This window comes from Lactuca serriola, chromosome 2 (genome assembly GCF_051521515.1).
Source record: "Lactuca serriola cultivar US96UC23 chromosome 2, Lser_US96UC23_V15, whole genome shotgun sequence".
NCBI lineage: Eukaryota > Viridiplantae > Streptophyta > Magnoliopsida > Asterales > Asteraceae > Lactuca > Lactuca serriola.
In genome coordinates this window covers 98,955,463-98,980,980 of record NC_136409.1, presented here as the reverse complement: position 1 = coordinate 98,980,980, position 25,518 = coordinate 98,955,463, and the positions used below count along the sequence as shown (strand labels likewise).

The window sequence follows — 25,518 nt, the reverse complement described above, 5'->3', positions numbered from 1 at the left end:
AAAAAAACCACACAGACTAAATATAAACGGTGAAACCGGAATCAAATTGCATAATTCCTCTATTTAATAGGTAAAATGTTATTTTTAGGGCCAATTGTGCAAGAAAATTACTTTAGTGACTAAATCGAACAATTGACGAAACGTTAATGTGCTACAATGATATTTTTCCCATAAAATTAATGGTTATTCTTTAATAAATATTATTTCCAAATTTTAAAAATTCATGCAAAATTTTTGGACATTACAAATTCCCACCCCCTTAAACACGTTCATTTTTTTTAATACATATAACTCCAATTTAATAATAAGTACCCATGTACTAGTTGCACATAAATCATGTATTATCGAATGCGATAACAAAATTTTGAAATTTAAAGGCCTCATTTTTTGTATTTGTCCCTAGCCTCAAATTGGCTTGGACCTCTGTACACTTCCGACAAACCCCATACCCTACAAGTGCCATCACCGAGCCTTCGCCTTAGTGCGATATCGGTAGAACTTTTGTTTTTGATAACAAATTAATAATGGATCTCATCGAGCAAAAAATATGGCTACCGGCGCAATCAGAACATATATTTTACGATGAATAGACGGGTTGATACGGTCACATGCGTCAAGGTGAGAAAAATAACGGGTTTTATTTGTTTTTTATTATGGTGTCTACAGAGCATCCTTTTAAGGGTGTTACCATGTTATCGTGAGAACCTTCAAAACAACGGCATTGTACATCTTAAAATATGATATATTTTTACGCTATAAAAAAAAGTGGATGAAAGTTAATTCCAAAATTAAATGGGTTTTGCAGATATGGATTAGTTTGTGATAACGACAAGTTTGTTTAAGGAGACTGAGTTTGTATGTCATACAATTTGTACATGATAATAAATGCGTGATATCTTCTATGAGTGATATGTTTTAAGATTTCTTTCTTACCCTATATATAATTAAAAAGCGCACGCGCTCAGAAAATACATTGACAATTAATTCGAAAATCAAATGGAATTTCAGAAACCAATAGTTATCGCATTTTTGTTATTAACCCAAGTCATTAGAGTCTTCGCTGATTGCAGTTGTGAAGACGAAGAAATCCACGGCAACAAAAGCGAAACCCTTAAGTACAAATTAATCGCACTTGCTTCCATATTGATTGCGGGCGGAATCGGCGTATCTCTACCTTTCGCTGGCAAAATCTTGCCGGCCTTACGCCAAGAGAAGGATGGTTTCTTCTTTGTAAAATCATTCGCTGCCGGCGTAATGCTCGCTACAGGGTTTATCCATATACTTCCAGACGCGTTCGAGAGCCTGACTTCTCCGTGTTTGAAAGAACAGGTGTGGGGGGATTTTCCATTTACTGGGTTTGTGGCTATGGTTGCAACCATTGTGACGTTGATGTTTGAGAGCTGGTCAGCGGCATGCCAGCCTAAAAATCAGACGGTAGCAGTTGAAGGGGTTGACGATGAAGAAAAGAACGTTGGGGTTGTGACTGTTCACATGCATGCAACCCATCACCATTCTCACGCCAATGATAATATCCAAGTTTATCGATATCGGATTATTTCCCAGGTAAATTACTAGATCTTTCAAATCTTTTTCTTTCTTTTGAACGACAAAGTTGATTGAAATAAAAATAGCTAGGCTGCAAACAGATAAATTATTATAGACACTAACTAAGATGAACCAATCGACAATAGCCAGAGAAAACTGTCTACTTTTAAATAGCCATGAGTCACACCATTATCAATAGGCAATAGCAAACTTTCAAGATGCATCAACAATAGCATTGTAATTTTGAGGTTGTAACAAACCAAGGCAATGTATTTCCACTATCCAGATTGCTAATATGCTATTATCTATATAAGATTGAAAGTTCACTGATGAGTTAATGACTTTTAATAACAACCTAATAATCTGGGGAAAAATCTTTTTAATGGAGAGTTCAATGCTGACTTATGGATGGAGTAATGACAGTTTAACTTATTAATACCGAGATAGTTGGTAAGAAGACATGATCTAAAAATTCAGTTTTTAATATGATATAAATATTTGAATTAGAATCTTGTAGGAAGACAAGCACATATATCATTTAAGCATAGATGGTAAGATTCATTAAATAAATAAGTTGATCCGATTATATTAATGTGTTATATAGTCGATATCCTTTAGTTATGTCTATAATTAAACTTTAAGGCGGGTTACAAGAAGTAATATATTGGTGAAAATATTATTTATCTTTTGGATCGCAGGTGCTGGAATTAGGAATTGTCGCTCATTCAATAATTATAGGATTATCGTTAGGTGCTTCCAAAAGTCCGGAAACCATAAAACCACTTATTGTTGCCTTGTCATTCCACCAATTTTTCGAAGGATTAGGCCTCGGTGGATGCATCTTTCAGGTACGGATATTATCAACAAATTAGATTTATTTTAGTGTACATAATTGGGTTGAATATCAACTATGGCTACGTACGAATAAATCCTATATATATATAACATGGTTCACTTATTTCAGGCAAAAATCAATTCACTGGCGATTATATCAATGGGAGCGTTTTTCACCCTTACGACTCCAGGTGGAATTGTAATTGGAATATTGATGAGCAACAGTTATAAAGAAAACAGTACAAATTCTCTTATTGTCGAAGGCGTGTTAAATGCTGCATTTGCTGGAATGTTGATATATATGGCTCTTGTCAACCTAATTTCTCCGGATTTCAATAATCCCAGGATGCAAAACAAGAAGATGCTTCTACTTGGTTCAAATGTTTTTCTTCTTCTTGGTGCCGGCTTGATGTCTCTCCTAGCCAAATGGGCTTGAGAATATATTGTTTTCACTGAACGGATTTGTGAAATTACTATTTCCTGATAATTAAGAGCATTAATTTTACAATTGTTAAAATGTTTCCAGATTCATCATAATCCTCACCATCATCATGCGATTCTTTGTTTCCTTCTGTAGCTCTTTGTATTCTATCTGAGAACTGGTTCTAGATCACATTGATGTAAAGAAAATTTAAATGATTAATGAAACAAAATAATGATTTTAAGGGTTTATAACTATAGTTTTCTGTTACCCACACCGAAAATCTGTGCCAACCTTCTTCCATTAACACCACATCAAGATCAGCACATGGCAGACGGATCTAAATCAGGTGAAACACCATCACAGTGAGAAAAAAAATCGAACCTTTTAGTGTTGTAATTAAAATTACAAAAATGTACCTGGACCTTGTTGAAGTGCATTTATGGTGGACGAGTCCCATAACATCTTTCTAAACACAAAATGTCGATGTAGTTTAATTTCTAGGGTACCAAATTGCCCTGTCTGCATGTCAAAAGCATGAGGTAAACAAACTTGACCTAGAATATGTTAACATCCTCACAACAAACAACGTAAACTTTAGTGACGACAAAAAACATCGCAATTGATGACCCCTGTCGTCTCTAAGGGTCGTCGCTATTACCTCGTAGTTAATACTCGTTTGTCGTCGCAAGTAGCGTCGTTTCTAATAATCATCGTCGCTAAATGTCTCTGCCGTCATTATTGGCGTCGTCTCTATTGGTAATCCGGAAACCGGTCGGAGTTTGTCTGGCTACTCTTCTCGGAATCAGTAGTCGTCGCAATTGGTCAATGTCGTCCCTATAGGTGTCGCTACTAATGTTTTTATTTTTTTGAAAAAAACAATTTATTTATGATATTAGTTTATATATATTATAAAATGCAGATTTGATAAAAATACATAAATAAAAACGTACCACATTACATAAAACATCAAATATACCACATTACATAAACTATCTAACAAATCCAAAATAAACATCAAATATATCATCGATAAACTATCTAATAAATCCAAAATAACATCATCCATAACATAAAACATGAAAAATACTATGTGTCTTCGTGTTGCCCATTGTTGTTTTCCTTGTTGACTTGGTTCTTAAACAAGGGGTAATATATCCAATTGCCGTCACAAATGTCGGGTTTTGAAGAAAAGCATTCACATCAATATCCAACAATTAAGTCACAAGCCCATTAAGTCTTTAACAATTTAACAAACTATCAAACCACCAACCGAATTAAGTCGTTAACAGTTTAACAAATTATTAAACCGCCGAATCATTTATGTCTTTAACAATTTAACAAACTACAAAAAACTACTATAAATGCATCAAGTTGTTAACAATATAGCAAAACTACCAAATTCTTTAAGAATTTAACAAGTACCAGTGTTTGTTGCAGTGCATGGGATTGTGACTACCACTGGGATGGAGCACTTGTACCTGCTGTAGAAGGAGGTTTAGGCCCAATGCCTCTCACATGCTCCCTTTGAGCACCTAACACCTTCTCAAATATTGCGATCCAATGATTGGTGTCTGGATCATCACCGGACTCGGCAATGTGATGAATCTGTAAAGAAACCTCAGCAACTAAGGTATTCTGTATTTCACAAAGATTGTCAATATACGTTAAAACTAACACAAAAAAACAATCCACTTCATTTTTAAGTAATAATAATAACTTACATATTTGTCTTCAACCAAAGGATCAACAAATTCCCATTTTTTATTCACATATCCATGATGAAATGCTTCAAGTCTATTCAAATTTTGTTTAATATTATAAAATTTGATATACTTGAATAAATATTAAAAATATGTTATAACTGAATAAGCGTTATTGTAACTTACGTTCTTAAAACAAGCACTACCGTAGCTGCACGTCCCTCCATGATTCTTAACTACTTGCTTCTTTCGGCATTCTTTGTTTCCAGCAGATCATTTTTTGTTAAGAAGTAGTCAATAGCATCACTCCAAAGCTGCAGATCCATACCCTCAGGGGCTCGAGCCCTTGTTGCCTCCACATCCCATTCAAGACCAGTAAACGAGTTTTTGCAATTTTTTTGAGGTCTCTATATCGCACACATATCCGATTGCTCAATGACGCCCAATAAACTGAATCCATGGGATCATTTGAAATCGCTCCAAAATCAAACCATGTCTACAAAAAAATAGAAAAATTAAAAAGAAATAAAAATTAAACATATGAAATATATAAGTTTATAAATAATTTACTTCAAAACATGCCAACCCTTTCGACTTCAGGAACTTCTTTCCATGTGTCCTTATCAAAACCACTGTCGCCCCACATATAGCTCCCAACCTCCCGAATGAAGCATCCGTATACTTCCCCATTTGGCATGTTAGTATTTATGTGTCGCACCCCACTAAAGCGGAAACACGGGGCGTGGCAATACAAAGGGTCTCATAGCAAAAGTTAAAAGACAACACCAACCATAGTATTAAAAAACATTACAAATTGTTAATGAGTTTGATCAACTTTTTAAAAGAGATTACAATGTATTTAAAAGACAACACATGTGAATGCTCCTACAAGTGATGTGTCCTTAGGTGCCTCGTACTAGAAGATTCTTGAAAAAGCATATAAAACGAGCGTCAACTATAAAAATAGTTAGTGAGTTCACAGGTTTACAAAGTTCTTTGTCATCATGAGAAATAGAGTACGTTGCCAAAATGAGATGCAAAGCTCATATTCTTGTGGGAAATAAAGTTCGTTTCTAAAACGAGTAAACAAGTTTCGTTGTTAAAATAAGTATACAAGTTCCATTGCTAAAATGAGTATACAAGTTTCACTTCTAAAATGAGTATACAAGTTTGTTGCTAAAATGAGGATACGAGTTTGTTGCTAAAATGAGTATACAAGTTTCACTGCTAAAATGAGTATACAAGTTTCGTTGCTAAAATAATTATATAAGTTTCGTTGCTAAAATGAGTATACAAGTTTCACTGATAAAATGAGTACATAAGCTTCACTGCTAAAATGAGTATACAAGTTTCGTATGTGCATAAAGATTTCATTCATGAGTTCACACCCCAAGCCTAGTGACTGAATCGTGCCCTATTAACTACTATGTGTATCACAAACATACCATATAAAATGGTAAAATGCACTCACACGAATTGTGCGAGTGAGGAGTTGTCTACCTCCTAATAGCGCTATCCATAATGACCATGGACTCAAAAGAGTTAATAAGTTGTGTCAAATGATTCCAGGGACTTAACCGCTACAGTCCTCATGAATTAAAGTAACATTGTCACAACTAGGAATTTTGAGGCCTTGTAACTACAACACTTATATCAATTATGAATCAACAATATGAAAGCATGTATGATGCTTATTCAATAACAACAAAACCTCATCAAATACTTCATTCAAGCACTACAAATAGTCAACAAAGAATTGGAAACCCTTGAAATCCCGGTTTAAGTCCATTTTGGACTAGGATTTTCTTATTGGGCCTAATGGACCAATGAGCTTCCAGTTTAACTATCTTGAACCTAGAACTCTCAAATGGGCCCTAATTGGACCCATATACATGAGACTTAACATTTTTGGGCCTTATGAACCCAAAATAAACTAGGTTAACTTTAATGGGTCACAACCAATTTAATTTAGCACTAAGAGGACACAAAAATTATACATTGATTTATTTGGGCCAGGCATCATCTAAATTAACTATAATATGGGCTTAAGGGCAAAAAGCACAAATTTTCTCTCTTCCCCTCTCCATTCTCGACCCAAACCCACAAAGAAAGAGGAGTTGACTTTTGGTAGCCACCTCACCATTATCTCTTGGATTCCCATGCTAAGGCCTCATATCTCCATGCAACAATCCCATCACCACTCTCTCCTCCTCTCACTTTTCTTCTCTCGTCCGAACACAACACACACACCGCACCAAAAAAACTCTCTCTAAACCACTCTCAAGACCATCTTCTTCTCCTTTGAAGATCTTGAAAATTTGGCTTGAAGTCTAAGGATTTTCATCAAGTAATTCATCATCTAAGGTAAGATGATGACTAATCCATGATCTAGCTACTTCATTTCATCAAAATCTCTTCTTAACCTAATCAAACTCATGATCCTACACCTTAGAAGCATCTAAGTTCGAGATCCTCCAAGAAGACTTGCTAGGATCGAAATTTCTTCATCTTTTCCTTCAAAAACCGAACCACAACTCAAGGTGAGCTGCATACCCCTCTCTTTTCGGTTTTCATATGTGTTATGGGGGAGAATACAAGAAAATGTGTAGATCTATGTGTATGTGTATGCTATGTGTGATTTTATGCATGTATGTGTGTGATTTTATGTCTTTTTGTGATGAATATGTAACCAAAGGGAGTGTTAACTCGAGATTTATGACATGAGAAAGAAAAAAAACAAAATCTAAGTTATTTTACACTAAATGAGTCAAGAATAATAGCTTATAAGATTATGATGAACATATTCTAACAGAAAACCCATTTTAGGGCTTATATTGTCAAATATACAAAACTTGGGTTAAAAATTGCCATGTCACGATTTCTTAAGTGCCAAAAGAGTCAAAACAGTTTCCATAATTGTTTTTCTGAATAATAAAATTTTCAAAGGACTTGAAATGTAAAATTTTAGCTTAATGGGCTAGTTTTGGGCTTTTTGGCCCAATAAGCCCAATATTGCGAAAAATTGATAATTGAAGGGGCTGAAATGAAACTTTCTTCATAACAGGGGATAAAAAGTGTAACATAACTATCTCAAGGGTGAAAAATGCTTTTCACTACCACAAAGGACCAAAAATGTAAGGTTTTTAGATTTTGGGCCAAAACTGTAAAAGTTGCGAAAAATAGGGTTTTAACCGAGAAATACCATTTTGGGAGGGATGAATCTGTTAACAAAATAAAGGTTAAAACTATCTTTTCAACAAGTTTATGATACAAAAGTGTCAAGAAAATGTTTTAAGGACTAAAAATGAAATTCTTTTATATAAAGGACTAAAATTGTTATTTTTATAAAAAGAAAGGTAATGAAAAGGTCAAACTCCTACTTTTAAACAAATTAATTCATTAAGTCAAAATACAAAATCCACGACTACCGACAAAATGGAAGACGAATACACATTTAACACCAAATATCGTTATAAACGAATTGATTCGGTCTCGAATCATTACAAAACAACAATCGTTAAGTCAAAACACTTAAATAGATACGTGATAACTACAATGAGTAAATCTTCAAACTTTGGGCTTATGAGTTTCAAATCATGCTCGTTGGGCCTTGCAAGCCCATCGACATGATCTTTGGGCCCAAAGGGATGACGCTTATATGTTATTGGGCCTTTTGTGACCCAATATTTTATAAAAGGACTTTCAATAGCTTTTATGTGCTATTGGGCCCTAGAGGCCCATTAGAAAAGCTAGTAAGGTCACAGTAATCAAATACGTGTTAGACCCTCGTGTCTTTCGCATCCACGACAGCCTAAGGTACTTACGATAGTAGTGGGACATAGTGCTCCTCTTCTCTTCGTTCGCTAAGGCTTACGAGAAATCAAAGTAGACAAAATTAGGACGATATACAATGTGGAGTAATCAATATTCGTTCGTTAAGACAATACAAAAATTAGTAATCACGGATACCTATCAGTATCGGAAAACATCGGGTTTTCCGGGGAATTCAATACTACTCGCTCGAAATTTCTATAGCTATAATACAAAACACCCTTCATATATATGTTTTGAAATCATTCATGCATCAACTATGGGTCTTCACACTTTGATAAACAAATGTCTTTTCAGAAAATATCGGATTTTCTGGGTTTTATAAACTATACAAATCATTTTATTTACAACTATGATTATGAACTCACCAACATTCCATATGTTGAAGTTTTTCCAAAATAACTTGTATTCTCAGGTAACAAATAAGCGGAAGGGTAATACCAAGTACGTTAGAATATTATGTGTTGAAAACTTTGAAACAGTTTGTGTTATGAAGTGTAATATTTGAAAACAATGTACTTGATGTGAACAATTCCACTTGTAATATATTGATGCATGGTGACGTTTATGTTATGATTCATGTATATTCATTGTGATGATATTCAATTAAAGTCACGCAAGCCCTTGGACGTTTCCGCCATCTGGTTCGGGGGTGTGACAGGTTGGTATCAAAGCATCGTTTATAGTGAACTAGCATATCTAACCACACATTGATATGAAACTATAAACCAAAGAGGGACTAACCCAACTCTGAACAAAACAAAACAAATAAAAACACAACTATAAAACATCTTTGCCTGTGTGAATTAAGAAACATAATATAATACCAAACCAAACAAGATAATGCTATCATCTCGGGTAAGCTGGGACTGTTCATGGTTGTATCAAGGAAAAGGATGTAGCCTGATCAACTACATTTCCTCCAAGGTACAACTATCACGTGTCCCGAGGAAATCACGATGGTAGGAAAACCTAAAAACATACCCCTTTATCACCAAAAAGAGAACAACAACTCAATCTATACGTCTTAGGAATGATATTAGCATGTTTATACACCCTCGCCAATAGCATGGCTGGTTCCCATCACCCCGAAGATACTTATTTCCCTAATCAGGGGAATAATGGATGGTTGGAAGAATCCAAGGAGGAACCTGAAGAGGACCCCGAGGAGGAGTCTGAAGAGGAACCTGTGGAAGACCCCGAGGAGGAATCTGAAATGGAACTTGAGGCGGAAGCCGAAGGCGGAGCTGCTGAGCCAGTGGTGGACCAGGAGGAAGAGGAAGTCGAAGGAGGTCTTGAGGAGGAACCCATCGAAGACAAAGATGGTGATTCGGATGCAGAGTCCAAAGTCATCAACCCCCTTATCCGGTTAGGGTGCCTGCTTATCGGGTAGGCCCCACTGGTTCTACACCCCTCCTGGGGTATCGACCTTTGGAGGTGGAGCAGATAGCAGGGACAGCGACCCCCGTTCGGCATGTCACGCCAGTTCTATGACCTGAGGGATGGAGGACCAACTGATCCTGCTCTTCCGGTCATGGTGAGACGATTGCGGAACACTGGTGACCTAGCTCAGAGCACCGCCGATCAGATGCACCAGATGCGGACTAGGGTCGAGCGTGCAGAGCAGGAAATGCGAGAGGTTATCCGAGAGTTCCACATGAGACAGGCGAGGTGGGAGGCTCATCTCCGAGATGTGGAACGACAGGTGGCTCGTCATCAGGGAGCGTCCACTTCCTCAGTACCACTCCCTGGCGCATCCCACCATGACTAGGACTAGTCATACCTGTCTTTAATATTATGTTACTAGGATCTATGCTACGTACTTCGACTCTATGTTTAAGTGATTACACTATGCATAGAGCCGTTATGCTGCTGAATTTCCACCACTTATGCATGCATCCTATTTGATACCAGAGCATCCTATTTGATACCAGAGCAGAACGAAGTTTTGTGAGCAATAAATTCAAACACTTATTAAATCAACAACCCTAGAAGCTTAATGAAACCATCGTGGTGGAAATGGCTAATGGGAAGACAGAATCCACTGGGGAAATCTATATCGGATGTACCCTAGCCTTAAATCATCATGTCTTTCAAATAAACTTAATGCCTGTTTCCATTAGGAGTTTTGATGTGATTATCGGCATGGATTGGTTAAGCCCCCACCATGCTGAAATTATGTGTCACAAGAAGGCCGTTCGCCTTCATCTCCCAAATCATGAAACCCTAGTTATTTATGGGGACAAACCTAGCACGAACCTTCATCTTATCTGGTGCATTAAAGCGCAAAAGTACCTACGAAGGAAGGACTTGACGTTCCTGGCTCACATAGTAGACAAATCCAAGAAAGAGGTCAACATTCAAGACATTCTAGTAGCTTGTGAGTTCCCAGATGTCTTCCCTGATAATCTTCCAGGGATACCCCCAGAAAGACAAGTCGAGTTTCGAATTGACCTTGTACCAGGAGCTACCCCCATCGCCAAATCGCCCTACAGATTGGCTCTTGCGGAGATGCAAGAGCTGTCCAGCCAACTCAGTGAGCTTTTGGATAAAGGATTCATCCGGCCCAGTTTCTCACCTTGGGGAGCTCCAGTTTTCTTTGTCAATAAGAAAGACGGTACCTTCAGGATGTGTATTGACTACAGAGAACTTAACAAGCTCATTATCAAAAACCAATATCCACTTCCACGAATCGATAACCTATTTGACCAGCTCCAAGGAGCTAGTCACTTCTCAAAGATAGATCTGCGATCTGGATACCACCAATTCAAGGTTCGAGAGGAGGATATTCCAAAAACCACCTTCCGAACTCGTTACGGACATTATGAATTTGTCTTAATGCCCTTCGTTCTAACGAATGCTCTTGCCGCATTCATGGACCCAATGAATCGAATATGCCGACCTTTTCTTGATAACTTCGTTATCGTTTTCATCGATGATATCCTCGTATATTCCCGAAACGAAGAAGAACACGGCCAACACCGTCGACAAATCATGGAAACCCTACGAACCAAAAAGTTATACGCAAAACTCTCCAAGTGCGAGTTTTGGCTCTGAAGTGTGAACTTTTTGGGACATGTCGTTAGTCAGGAAGGAATTCATGTGGATCCTTCTAAAATCCAAGCCATCGAAGGATGGGCAATTCCAACAACAGCCACAGAAATTCGCCAATTTCTGGGTCTCGCAGGCTATTACAGGAGATTCATCCAGAACTTCTCTAAGACAGCCAAACCTCTTACCATGCTTACACAAAAGGGCGTACCCTTTGTATGGACAGACAAGCAGGAAGCCGCGTTTCGATCTCTGAAGCAAGCACTCTGCAGTGCGCCGGTGCTATCGCTACCCGAAGGAACGGAAGACTTTATAGTCTACTGCGATGCGTCAAATCAGGGTTTAGGCTGTGTACTCATGCAGCGTGGAAAGGTGATAGCTTACGCGTCCCGACAACTAAAGACTCACGAAGTGAATTAAACGACCCACGATCTGGAGCTGGGAGCAATGGTCTTCGCCCTGAAGATTTAGAGGCACTACCTTTACAGTACTAAGTGCACCATCTTCACCGACCACAAGAGTCTCCAACACATCTTGAATCAAAAAGAGCTAAACATGAGGCAACGAAGATGGGCCGAACTGCTAAACGACTACGAGTGCGAAATCAAGTACCACCCAGGCAAGGCAAACGTGGTAGCCGATGCCTTGATTCGAAAAGAATACTCAAATCGTTGTGTGAAAACTCTCTCGATAACCATCCAATCCCACCTGACCTCGCAAATCAGAACAGCCCAGTCAGATGCCATGAAGGCGGAAAACAAATCAAGTGAAGCGCTGCATGGAATGGAGAAGAACTTGGAGGTGAGGAAAGATGGGACATATTACTTCATGAACCGCATATGGGTCCCTAAAGAAGGGGGATTCAGAGAGGTAGTCATGAACGAAGCCCACAAGACGCGATACTCCATCCATCCGGGTTCAGACAAAATGTACTTGGATGTTAAGCAACATTATTGGTGGCCTAATATGAAGGTAGAGATTGCCACTTACGTTAGCAAATGCCTTACTTGTGCTAAAGTAAAGGTGGAATATCGGAAGCTCTCCGGATTACTACAGCAACCAATAATTCCAGAGTGGAAATGGGAAAGGATTACCATTGATTTTGTGACCAAACTACCCAAGTCGACGGATGGTTTGGAAACGATCTGGGTAATAGTTGATAGACAAACAAAATCCGCCCATTTCCTACCAATAAAAGAATGATATAAGAAGGAGCGTCTGACAAGAATCTACATCAAGGAAATCGTGAGACTCCACGGAATACTTGTATCTATCATCTCAGATAGAGATAGCAGGTTTACATCCCGCTTTTGGTAATCGCTTCAAAAAGCTATGGGAACACAACTCGACATGAGCAGTGCCTACCACCCGCAAACGGTTGGCCAAAGCGAGCGAACCATCCAAATGCTAGAAGATATGCTTTGCGCGTGCGTAATATACTTTGGAAAATCATGGGATACCCACTTGCCTTTGATCGAGTTCTCATACAACAACAGTTATCACTCGAGTATCAAAGTTGCTCCTTTTGAAGCATTACAAGGGCGTAAATGTAGATCACCATTGTGCTGGGCTGAGGTAGGAGACACCCAACTAGCGGGAGGGCAGACTCCAAAAAATGCCCTTGGAGTTTCAATTCGGAGATAGGGTGCTACTAAAAGTCTCTCCTTGAAAGGGGTGATTCGTTTTGGGAAGTGGGACAAACTGAACCCTCGATACATTGGACCCTTCGAGATTCTTGCCCGAATCGGTCCAGTGGCTTATAGACTGCAACTACCCACCGAGCTCAACAGTGTACACCCTGTTTTCCACGTCTCCAACTTGAAGAAGTGCTTATCCGAGGAGAATCTCGTCATCCCATTAGAAGAAATTGACATCAATGAGAATCTCCTATTCATCGAGGAACTAGTTGAAATCATGGACATGGAGGTGAAGCCTACCAAGCAGAGCCGCATTCCGATCGTGAAAGTTCGATGGAACGCAAGACACAGGCTAGAATTCACATGGGAACGCGAAGATCAAATGAAACAGAAGTACCCTCATCTATTTTCGCATTCTCAAGTCTAGCTTTCAAAAGAATTTCGGGACGAAATTCCCTCTAATGGGGGGATGATGTCACAACAAGGAATTTTGAGGCCTTGTAACTACAAGACTTATATCAATTATGAATCAACAATATGAAAGCATGTATGATGCTTATTCAATAACAACAAAACCTCATCAAATACTTCATTCAAGCACTACAAATAGTCAACAAAGAATTGGAAACCCTTGAAATCCCGGTTTAAGTCCATTTTGGACTAGGATTTTCTTATTGGGCCTAATGGACCAATGAGCTTCCAGTTTAACTATCTTGAACCTAGAACTCTCAAATGGGCCCTAATTGGACCCATATACATGAGACTTAACATTTTTGGGCCTTATGAACCCAAAATAAACTAGGTTAACTTTAATGGGTCACAACCAATTTAATTTAGCACTAAGAGGACACAAAAATTATACATTGATTTATTTGGGCCAGGCATCATCTAAATTAACTATAATATGGGCTTAAGGGCAAAAAGCACAAATTTTCTCTCTTCCCCTCTCCATTCTCGACCCAAACCCACAAAGAAAGAGGAGTTGACTTTTGGTAGCCACCTCACCATTATCTCTTGGATTCCCATGCTAAGGCCTCATATCTCCATGCAACAATCCCATCACCACTCTCTCCTCCTCTCACTTTTCTTCTCTCGGCCGAACACAACACACACACCGCACCAAAAAAACTCTCTCTAAACCACTCTCAAGACCATCTTCTTCTCCTTTGAAGATCTTGAAAATTTGGCTTGAAGTCTAAGGATTTTCATCAAGTAATTCATCATCTAAGGTAAGATGATGACTAATCCATGATCTAGCTACTTTATTTCATCAAAATCTCTTCTCAACCTAATCCAACTCGTGATCTTGCACCTTAGAAGCATCTAAGTTCGAGATCCTCCAAGAAGACTTGCTAGGATCAAAATTTCTTCATCTTTTCCTTCAAAAACTAAAACCACAACTCAAGGTGAGCTCCATACCCCTCTCTTTTTGGTTTTCATATGTTTTATGGGGGATAATACAAAAAAAATGTGTAGATCTATGTGTATGTGTATGCTATGTGTGATTTTATGTGTTTTTGTGATGAATATGTAACCAAAAGGAGTGTTAACTCGAGATCTATGACATGAGAAAGGAAACAAACATAATCTATGTTATTTTACACTAAATGAGTCAAGAATAATAGCTTATAATATTATGATGAACATATTTTAACATAAAACCCATTTTAGGGCTTATATTGTCAAATATACAAAACTTGGGTTAAAAATTGCCAAGTCACAGTTTCTTAAGGGCCAAAAGAGTCAAAACACTTTCCATAATTGTTTTTCAGAATAATAAAATTTTTAAAGAACTTGAAATGTAAAATTTTAGCTTAATGGGCTAATTTTGGGCTTTTTGGCCCAATAAGCCCAATATTGCGAAAAATTGATAATTGAAGGGGCTGAAATGAAAATTTATTCATAATAGGAGATAAAAAGTGTAACAAAACTATCTCAAGGGTCAAAAATGCTTTTCACTACCAAAAAGGACCAAAAATGTAAGGTTTTTAGATTTTGGGCCAAAACTGTAAAAGTTGCGAAAAATAGGGTTTTAACCGAGAAATACCATTCTGGGAGGGCTGAATCTGTTAACAAAATAAATTTTGGGTTAAAACTATCTTTTCAACAAGTTTATGATGCAAAAATGTCAAGAAAATGTTTTAAGTACTAAAAATGAAATTCTTTTATATAAAGGGCTAAAATTATTATTTTTATAAAAGGAAAGGTAGTGAAAAGGTCAAACTCCTACTTTTAAACAAATTAATTCATTAAGTCAAAATACAAAATCCACCACTACCGACAAAATGGAAGACGAATACACATTTAACACCAAATATCGTTATAAACGAATTGATTCGGTCTCGAATCAATACAAAACAACAATCGTTAAGTCAAAACACTTCAATAAATAGTTTTTTTTATTAAATATGATTATTTTTATATAAAATTGTTATTTTATATAAAAATGGAGTTTATAAAAGGATGTTGTAACATTTTATAAAAATAAGTAGTTTTTATGAAATACGATTATTTTTATATAAATTTTTTATTTTATATAAAAATGGAGTTTATAGAAAGACCATGTCACATTTTATAAAATGAGTAGTTTTTATAAAATATGATTATTTTTATATAAAATTGATATTTTATATAAAAACGAGTTTATCAGGAGATCTTGTAGTATTTTATAAAAATGAGTAGTTTTATAGAATATGATTGTTTATATAAAATAAGATAGTTTATATAAAAAGAAAACTTATGAAAAGGGTATTAACGCTTCAAGAAAACAAATAATTGAAGTAATATATTTATGCTTTCAATGATATATACATATATATTTACATAATCTTAAAAATATATGTATAATAGTGTATGTACAATTATATATCCGAATGTGACGATAAAGAAATGCAAACATTGTTAAGGCTCGAAATACAAATGACGATAAAAATCTTAAACTTAACAATTTAAGGATATTTTGTATGAGAAACACTTCATCACTAAGAACTCAAAAACTTAGTACAAAGCCATATGTGTTATAACCGTTAATCCGAAAGGAACGTGGAACATTGGTATAGATCTATACGGGTTGACAGCCCCGCCTGCGATTGCTAGCTACAACCATCGTCTGACGAGTCAAAACGGCCGTAATCGTTCAGTCACTTATATATTTCACAACGTCGATGAAGTGTTGTGATGTTCACAATACATATGCTCACCTTACTGCTTACAGAGGCTTGCGCGTCCATAGTTCGGTTATAGGCTCATACTAGAACCCATAAATTTTACAATAGAAGTTTTATCGTTAAAAGGGAACTTTTGAACAAAATGGATAAGTGTTGAAAATATTATTATATACAATTCGTATTTATAATATTTTCAGCACGATACTCACGACTCATGATTTCTTGGTTATGAACAATGAACCAAACTATTTTACTTGTATGGGATTACAAGTGGGGACAAAATACAAACTTATAATCTTAAAAGGTCACAAATGTATTTTTGATTATAAACCATTGGAGTCTAAACCTATAAAGCTCACCAACATTTTTTTTACGTATTTTTAAAACGTATGTATCTTCAGGAACTTAAAAGTTGGAAGAACGACTATAGGGTAAGGAGAATATTTATCCTTAAATAAACTATTGACCGAGTAACCGGTCCTCTTGTTATATGCTTTATAGAACTTGAATTATGTATTAGTCGTCCTTTGGGATTTACTAAACAATGTATTTCTTCTTTTTCATACTTTGGAAGAATGTAATGTTATTTTAATCCTGTAATATTTTATGTATGTTGTTAACAATGAACCAACGTTTCATGTCGCAACCCCGGTGATTCCGCCATCGGTCGGGTTTGACAACGATGTAGTGGAAATTATAATCCTTACACTACATGAGAAATTCATAACAAAGGCTACAAATACAAATTTTTGGTGAATTCGTGACCAAATACAACAAATTCCATACCAGGCCTAAAACGCCCAACTTTTAACGAAAAGAATTTTGGGATCAACCTAATTTTTGTATAATATATTATTATTTTTTTGATAATAATGATTTTATTAACAATTTAAATTTTTATAATTCAAATTAAATATTTATACATCATTTATACCATATTTTCTTTATAAAAATACCACACTTTTTATAAAGAATATCATCTTTTTATAAAAATTACCCCACTTTTATAAATTACCTAGATTTTTATAAAAATAAGAAGAGTTGACTTAGTGACATGAGTGTTACATCTTTTCCCAATATAAAACATTAACCAACATGTATCAAGACCATTATCCAACATATAACAATGCAAACATCACCTCACCCCACCCCTTACCCCTCCTACCCACCCCACCACCCTACCTCCCCCATAAATTCCGTTAACCTCTCTCCCCCCTCTCTCCTCGTCTTCATCTCTCACTTCATCTTCTTCATTCCTTCATAATCCTCTCAAGAACAAGTTCAAGTCTTCCAAAGATCCATCCCTCCAAGTTGGTTCTTACGATTTTTGGTAAGCATTCCTTGTTAATCTAGTGGTTTTATACATATTCGTACTTGTTTTGTTACATTTACACACATTTATATGTGTTATTATCTATAGGGTAATACCATCTTCAAGTGTTCTAAGCTTGAGGATCTTCATCTTCATCTCTTTATCCACTAAGAAATCCACTCAAGGTGAGTTGATACCACTCATTTTCGTTTTTATCTAATTTTTATGGGGGGGGATACAAGTAAAAAAACTTATTTGGATGATCTAAAGGCATTGCAAACTAAAAATACTAGTTATGTCACTAAAACATGTCTAGGCTTAAAAATTAGTATTTTACAGAAAATTTGTGGCCTGTTCATCAATTGTTTTTCCCCGCTTAAACTTCATATATTTCAAAACTATTTAATATGAAAATAGTTCAGGTCTCTACCTTTTTTAGGACTACTTGCACGTATTCATACGATTTTTCTACAATATACAGTGATTTTTGCAAAACTGCCTATTATTTGAGAACATTTTCGGACCAGTCTACAAAAATGAATGTTTTCACTTAGGAACCACTTAAGGTTAGGGAAAAAGATTATGGACAAAGTAGACTCATTTTCTAAGCTCTGAGAGTACGGATACAAATTTCGACTTACGATGAATTTTCTATAATTTTTCTAAAAACAGGGACAGAAAAGTCAAAAACTACAAATTGTCCTTATCATACTAAATGTTTTGTACTTCTGTTTAGATGTAAGTTTATATGTTATAATCTTTTAAAATATATAGAGAAGATAACCTACATGTATTTATATATTTGAGTATATAAATGGACTTAAGATACATTCATAATAAACTAAAATTGGTATAGTTTGGGAGTCACAAAACCACACTATCATTTCAGAAGATCTATATAATTATTCAACGGTATAACTATTCCATTTTACAAGAAAAGGAGTTATAGTTCAAGTAAATATGTTGATGCTCTTGTGAGAAATTCTCTTTACCGTACCTACCTAGTGTACACTTTAAGTCCTACATTATAACCAGAGTCTCCTGGAGGGAGAGCGAGATAGTTGTGTATAGAATTATACACGACTGACAACCCCACACCTCAGTTGTTCGCTACAGTTAGACCGAAAAGTCTAGGGTGACAAATGTCTTACCGACTCCGACGCCTGAAGAACGTCGTCTTCAGGCATATCAGTCGTAATATCATGGTTATAAGAACTCACATAGAGATTAGCAAAACTATTTGGTTTACAGGAAGCTTATACTTCATCAGTTTTATTAAAAGAAATGAAATTATATACTATTTTCTGTACAATATTCACTTCCATCATGGTCTTAGGGTTTAAGACTATAGTTCACTTTAAGAAAATATTGGATTTTCTGGATATATACATTATTACTTTTCAAGGAGAAGACAACCACAGACTGTTCTAGACAATCCGGTAGAACGCTAGCAGGCTCACAACCTGTAGGTATATTTGAACTACGTGTTCACCAGAAGTACTCTAAATATCCCGGAAACTACGCCTAAAGGATAATATTGGCATATGTGCCTAATTTTTGAACTACGTGTTCACCGGATGTATTCCAAAAATCCCGGTAGCTATGCAATTAGCGCCTTATGAGAGAACATTGGTAGCTATGGACTTAGTACCTAATGGATAGTATAGGCAGTTGTGCCTAACATATAACATTGGTAGCTATAGACTTAGTGTCTGTTGGATAAACCCTGACATCAATGGACTTCGTGACTATTCCTTAGGGCAGTCCTTAGGAATAAATAAATTATGAATAATGTAAATCCTTAAGAATAAATAACATAATAGGGATGGGAAGCTGGGTTTATTGTTTAATAATTAAACATAATAATTATATTATTGTGGGTTGAAAATCGTATGTACTCACCAGGTTTCCCACCTGACCCACTCATTTTAATTGTATCACATGTGTCGATATGAAACTGCATTATACTAAGAGATTAAAGGGGATGTGAATTACTAGTGTAAATAAATGTAAGGTCTGTTTATGCTTATGTTTCTGTATTGACGATGACATCCCAAAGTTTTAATATAAACAAAAATACATTGTCTTCGGAACTGCTTTGATGATATATATTTTGGGATCAAATTCCGCACCAGCAACAGACTAACCCCACCATAAAAATTGTCTGCGTTTAAGGTACGCCCTACGATTTCCTCAAAAACCCTATACGACAAAAAAAAAATCAAAGGACTTACCGATGACTATGACATCAGTTAGGTGTTAGACAAGAAAAGGGGAAGAAGATGAAAGTCGCCATCGATGTGGGGGTTGAGCAACCTGGTGGTTGAATGAAAATTGATTGCGTTTGGAGAAGAGGAAGAAGGATTGTGTTTGGGGACATAGGGACTTCTAATTCGTTGACCATGAAATATTTTAATGCAGAGTTCAAAATTTAAGAGAAAATAAAAAGCCATGTTTAAATTTTTATTTAAAAAAAACCACGCAGACTAAATATAAACGGTGAAACCGGAATCAAATTGCATAATTCCTCTATTTAATAGGTAAAATGTTATTTTTAGGGCCAATTGTGCAAGAAAATTACTTTAGTGACTAAATCGAACAATTGACGAAACGTTAATGTGCTACAATGATATTTTTCCCATAAAATTAATGGTTATTCTTTAATAAATATTATTTCCAAATTTTAAAAATTCATGCAAAATTTTTGGACATTACAAATTCCCACCCCCTTAAACACGTTCATTTTTTTTAATACATATAACTCCAATTTAATAATAAGTACCCATGTACTAGTTGCACATAAATCATGTATTATCGAATGCGATAACAAAATTTTGAAATTTAAAGGCCTCATTTTTTGTATTTGTCCCTAGCCTCAAATTGGCTTGGACCTCTGTACACTTCCGACAAACCCCATACCCTACAAGTGCCATCATCGAGCCTTCGCCTTAGTGCGATATCGGTAGAACTTTTGTTTTTGATAACAAATTAATAATGGATCTCATCGAGCAAAAAATATGGCTACCGGCGCAATCAGAACATATATTTTACGATGAATAGACGGGTTGATACGGTCACATGCGTCAAGGTGAGAAAAATAACGGGTTTTATTTGTTTTTTATTATGGTGTCTACAGAGCATCCTTTTAAGGGTGTTACCATGTTATCGTGAGAACCTTCAAAACAACGGCATTGTACATCTTAAAATATGATATATTTTTACGCTATAAAAAGAAGTGGATGAAAGTTAATTCCAAAATTAAATGGGTTTTGCAGATATGGATTAGTTTGTGATAACGACAAGTTTGTTTAAGGAGACTGAGTTTGTATGTCATACAATTTGTACATGATAATAAATGCGTGATATCTTTTATGAGTGATATGTTTTAAGATTTCTTTCTTACCCTATATATAATTAAAAAGCGCACGCGCTCAGAAAATACATTGACAATTAATTCGAAAATCAAATGGAATTTCAGAAACCAATAGTTATCGCATTTTTGTTATTAACCCAAGTCATTAGAGTCTTCGCTGATTGCAGTTGTGAAGACGAAGAAATCCACGGCAACAAAAGCGAAACCCTTAAGTACAAATTAATCGCACTTGCTTCCATATTGATTGCGGGCGGAATCGGCGTATCTCTACCTTTCGCTGGCAAAATCTTGCCGGCCTTACGCCAAGAGAAGGATGGTTTCTTCTTTGTAAAATCATTCGCTGCCGGCGTAATGCTCGCTACAGGGTTTATCCATATACTTCCAGACGCGTTCGAGAGCCTGACTTCTCCGTGTTTGAAAGAACAGGTGTGGGGGGATTTTCCATTTACTGGGTTTGTGGCTATGGTTGCAACCATTGTGACGTTGATGTTTGAGAGCTGGTCAGCGGCATGCCAGCCTAAAAATCAGACGGTAGCAGTTGAAGGGTTGACGATGAAGAAAAGAACGTTGGGGTTGTGACTGTTCACATGCATGCAACCCATCACCATTCTCACGCCAATGATAATATCCAAGTTTATCGATATCGGATTATTTCCCAGGTAAATTACTAGATCTTTCAAATCTTTTTCTTTCTTTTGAACGACAAAGTTGATTGAAATAAAAATAGCTAGGCTGCAAACAGATAAATTATTATAGACACTAACTAAGATGAACCAATCGACAATAGCCAGAGAAAACTGTCTACTTTTAAATAGCCATGAGTCACACCATTATCAATAGGCAATAGCAAACTTTCAAGATGCATCAACAATAGCATTGTAATTTTGAGGTTGTAACAAACCAAGGCAATGTATTTCCACTATCCAGATTGCTAATATGCTATTATCTATATAAGATTGAAAGTTCACTGATGAGTTAATGACTTTTAATAACAACCTAATAATCTGGGGAAAAATCTTTTTAATGGAGAGTTCAATGCTGACTTATGGATGGAGTAATGACAGTTTAACTTATTAATACCGAGATAGTTGGTAAGAAGACATGATCTAAAAATTCAGTTTTTAATATGATATAAATATTTGAATTAGAATCTTGTAGGAAGACAAGCACATATATCATTTAAGCATAGATGGTAAGATTCATTAAATAAATAAGTTGATCCGATTATATTAATGTGTTATATAGTCGATATCCTTTAGTTATGTCTATAATTAAACTTTAAGGCGGGTTACAAGAAGTAATATATTGGTGAAAATATTATTTATCTTTTGGATCGCAGGTGCTGGAATTAGGAATTGTCGCTCATTCAATAATTATAGGATTATCGTTAGGTGCTTCCAAAAGTCTGGAAACCATAAAACCACTTATTGTTGCCTTGTCATTCCACCAATTTTTCGAAGGATTAGGCCTCGGTGGATGCATCTTTCAGGTACGGATATTATCAACAAATTAGATTTATTTTAGTGTACATAATTGGGTTGAATATCAACTATGGCTACGTACGAATAAATCCTATATATATAACATGGTTCACTTATTTCAGGCAAAAATCAAGTCACTGGCGATTATATCAATGGGAGCGTTTTTCACCCTTACGACTCCAGGTGGAATTGTAATTGGAATATTGATGAGCAACGGTTATAAAGAAAACAGTACAAATTCTCTTATTGTCGAAGGCGTGTTAAATGCTGCATGTGCTGGAATGTTGATATATATGGTTCTTGTCAACCTAATTTCTCCGGATTTCAATAATCCCAGGATGCAAAACAAGAAGATGCTTCTACTTGGTTCAAATGTTTTTCTTCTTCTTGGTGCCGGCTTGATGTCTCTCCTAGCCAAATGGGCTTGAGAATATATTGTTTTCACTGAACGGATTTGTGAAATTACTATTTCCTGATAATTAAGAGCATTAATTTTACAATTGTTAAAATGTTTCCAGATTCATCATAATCCTCACCATCATCATGCGATTCTTTGTTTCCTTCTGTAGCTCTTTGTATTCTATCTGAGAACTGGTTCTAGATCACATTGATGTAAAGAAAATTTAAATGATTAATGAAACAAAATAATGATTTTAAGGGTTTATAACTATAGTTTTCTGTTACCCACACCGAAAATCTGTGCCAACCTTCTTCCATTAACACCACATCAAGATCAGCACATGGCAGACGGATCTAAATCAGGTGAAACACCATCACAGTGAGAAAAAAAATCGAACCTTTTAGTGTTGTAATTAAAATTACAAAAATGTACCTGGACCTTGTTGAAGTGCATTTATGGTGGACGAGTCCCATAACATCTTTCTAAACACAAAATGTCGATGTAGTTTAATTTCTAGGGTACCAAATTGCCCTGTCTGCATGTCAAAAGCATGAGGTAAACAAACTTGACCTAGAATATGTTAACATCCTCACAACAAACAACGTAAACTTTAGTGACGACAAAAAACATCGCAATTGATGACCCCTGTCGTCTCTAAGGGTCGTCGCTATTACCTCGTAGTTAATACTCGTTTGTCGTCGCAAGTAGCGTCGTTTCTAATAATCATCGTCGCTAAATGTCTCTGCCGTCATTATTGGCGTCGTCTCTATTGGTAATCCGGAAACCGGTCGGAGTTTGTCTGGCTACTCTTCTCGGAATCAGTAGTCGTCGCAATTGGTCAATGTCGTCCCTATAGGTGTCGCTACTAATGTTTTTATTTTTTTGAAAAAAACAATTTATTTATGATATTAGTTTATATATATTATAAAATGCAGATTTGATAAAAATACATAAATAAAAACGTACCACATTACATAAAACATCAAATATACCACATTACATAAACTATCTAACAAATCCAAAATAAACATCAAATATATCATCGATAAACTATCTAATAAATCCAAAATAACATCATCCATAACATAAAACATGAAAAATACTATGTGTCTTCGTGTTGCCCATTGTTGTTTTCCTTGTTGACTTGGTTCATAAACAAGGGGTAATATATCCAATTGCCGTCACAAATGTCGGGTTTTGAAGAAAAGCATTCACATCAATATCCAACAATTAAGTCACAAGCCCATTAAGTCTTTAACAATTTAACAAACTATCAAACCACCAACCGAATTAAGTCGTTAACAGTTTAACAAATTATTAAACCGCCGAATCATTTATGTCTTTAACAATTTAACAAACTACAAAAAACTACTATAAATGCATCAAGTTGTTAACAATATAGCAAAACTACCAAATTCTTTAAGAATTTAACAAGTACCAGTGTTTGTTGCAGTGCATGGGATTGTGACTACCACTGGGATGGAGCACTTGTACCTGTTGTAGAAGGAGGTTTAGGCCCAATGCCTCTCACATGCTCCCTTTGAGCACCTAACACCTTCTCAAATATTGCGATCCAATGATTGGTGTCTGGATCATCACCGGACTCGGCAATGTGATGAATCTGTAAAGAAACCTCAGCAACTAAGGTATTCTGTATTTCACAAAGATTGTCAATATACGTTAAAACTAACACAAAAAAACAATCCACTTCATTTTTAAGTAATAATAATAACTTACATATTTGTCTTCAACCAAAGGATCAACAAATTCCCATTTTTTATTCACATATCCATGATGAAATGCTTCAAGTCTATTCAAATTTTGTTTAATATTATAAAATTTGATATACTTGAATAAATATTAAAAATATGTTATAACTGAATAAGCGTTATTGTAACTTACGTTCTTAAAACAAGCACTACCGTAGCTGCACGTCCCTCCATGATTCTTAACTACTTGCTTCTTTCGGCATTCTTTGTTTCCAGCAGATCATTTTTTGTTAAGAAGTAGTCAATAGCATCACTCCAAAGCTGCAGATCCATACCCTCAGGGGCTCGAGCCCTTGTTGCCTCCACATCCCATTCAAGACCAGTAAACGAGTTTTTGCAATTTTTTTGAGGTCTCTATATCGCACACATATCCGATTGCTCAATGACGCCCAATAAACTGAATCCATGGGATCATTTGAAATCGCTCCAAAATCAAACCATGTCTACAAAAAAATAGAAAAATTAAAAAGAAATAAAAATTAAACATATGAAATATATAAGTTTATAAATAATTTACTTCAAAACATGCCAACCCTTTCGACTTCAGGAACTTCTTTCCATGTGTCCTTATCAAAACCACTGTCGCCCCACATATAGCTCCCAACCTCCCGAATGAAGCATCCGTATACTTCCCCATTTGGCATGTTAGTATTTATGTGTCGCACCCCACTAAAGCGGAAACACGGGGCGTGGCAATACAAAGGGTCTCATAGCAAAAGTTAAAAGACAACACCAACCATAGTATTAAAAAACATTACAAATTGTTAATGAGTTTGATCAACTTTTTAAAAGAGATTACAATGTATTTAAAAGACAACACATGTGAATGCTCCTACAAGTGATGTGTCCTTAGGTGCCTCGTACTAGAAGATTCTTGAAAAAGCATATAAAACGAGCGTCAACTATAAAAATAGTTAGTGAGTTCACAGGTTTACAAAGTTCTTTGTCATCATGAGAAATAGAGTACGTTGCCAAAATGAGATGCAAAGCTCAT

General features: G+C 35.9%; 1 protein-coding gene and 1 pseudogene across 1 annotated transcript; both read left to right on the top strand.

Moving 5' to 3' along the window:
• Nucleotides 1-996: 996 nt before the first annotated feature.
• On the top strand, nt 997-2,815 carry LOC145090374 (zinc transporter 3-like). Its single transcript, XM_079028621.1, has 3 exons — nt 997-1,563; nt 2,244-2,393; nt 2,510-2,815. The coding sequence occupies exons 1-3, from the start codon at nt 997-999 to the stop codon at nt 2,813-2,815; spliced, it is 1,023 nt and encodes a 340-aa protein (XP_078884747.1).
• Nucleotides 2,816-20,967: 18,152 nt separating this feature from the next.
• LOC145090372 (zinc transporter 1-like) lies at nt 20,968-22,783 on the top strand (annotated as a pseudogene).
• The last annotated feature ends 2,735 nt before the right edge of the window (nt 22,784-25,518 follow it).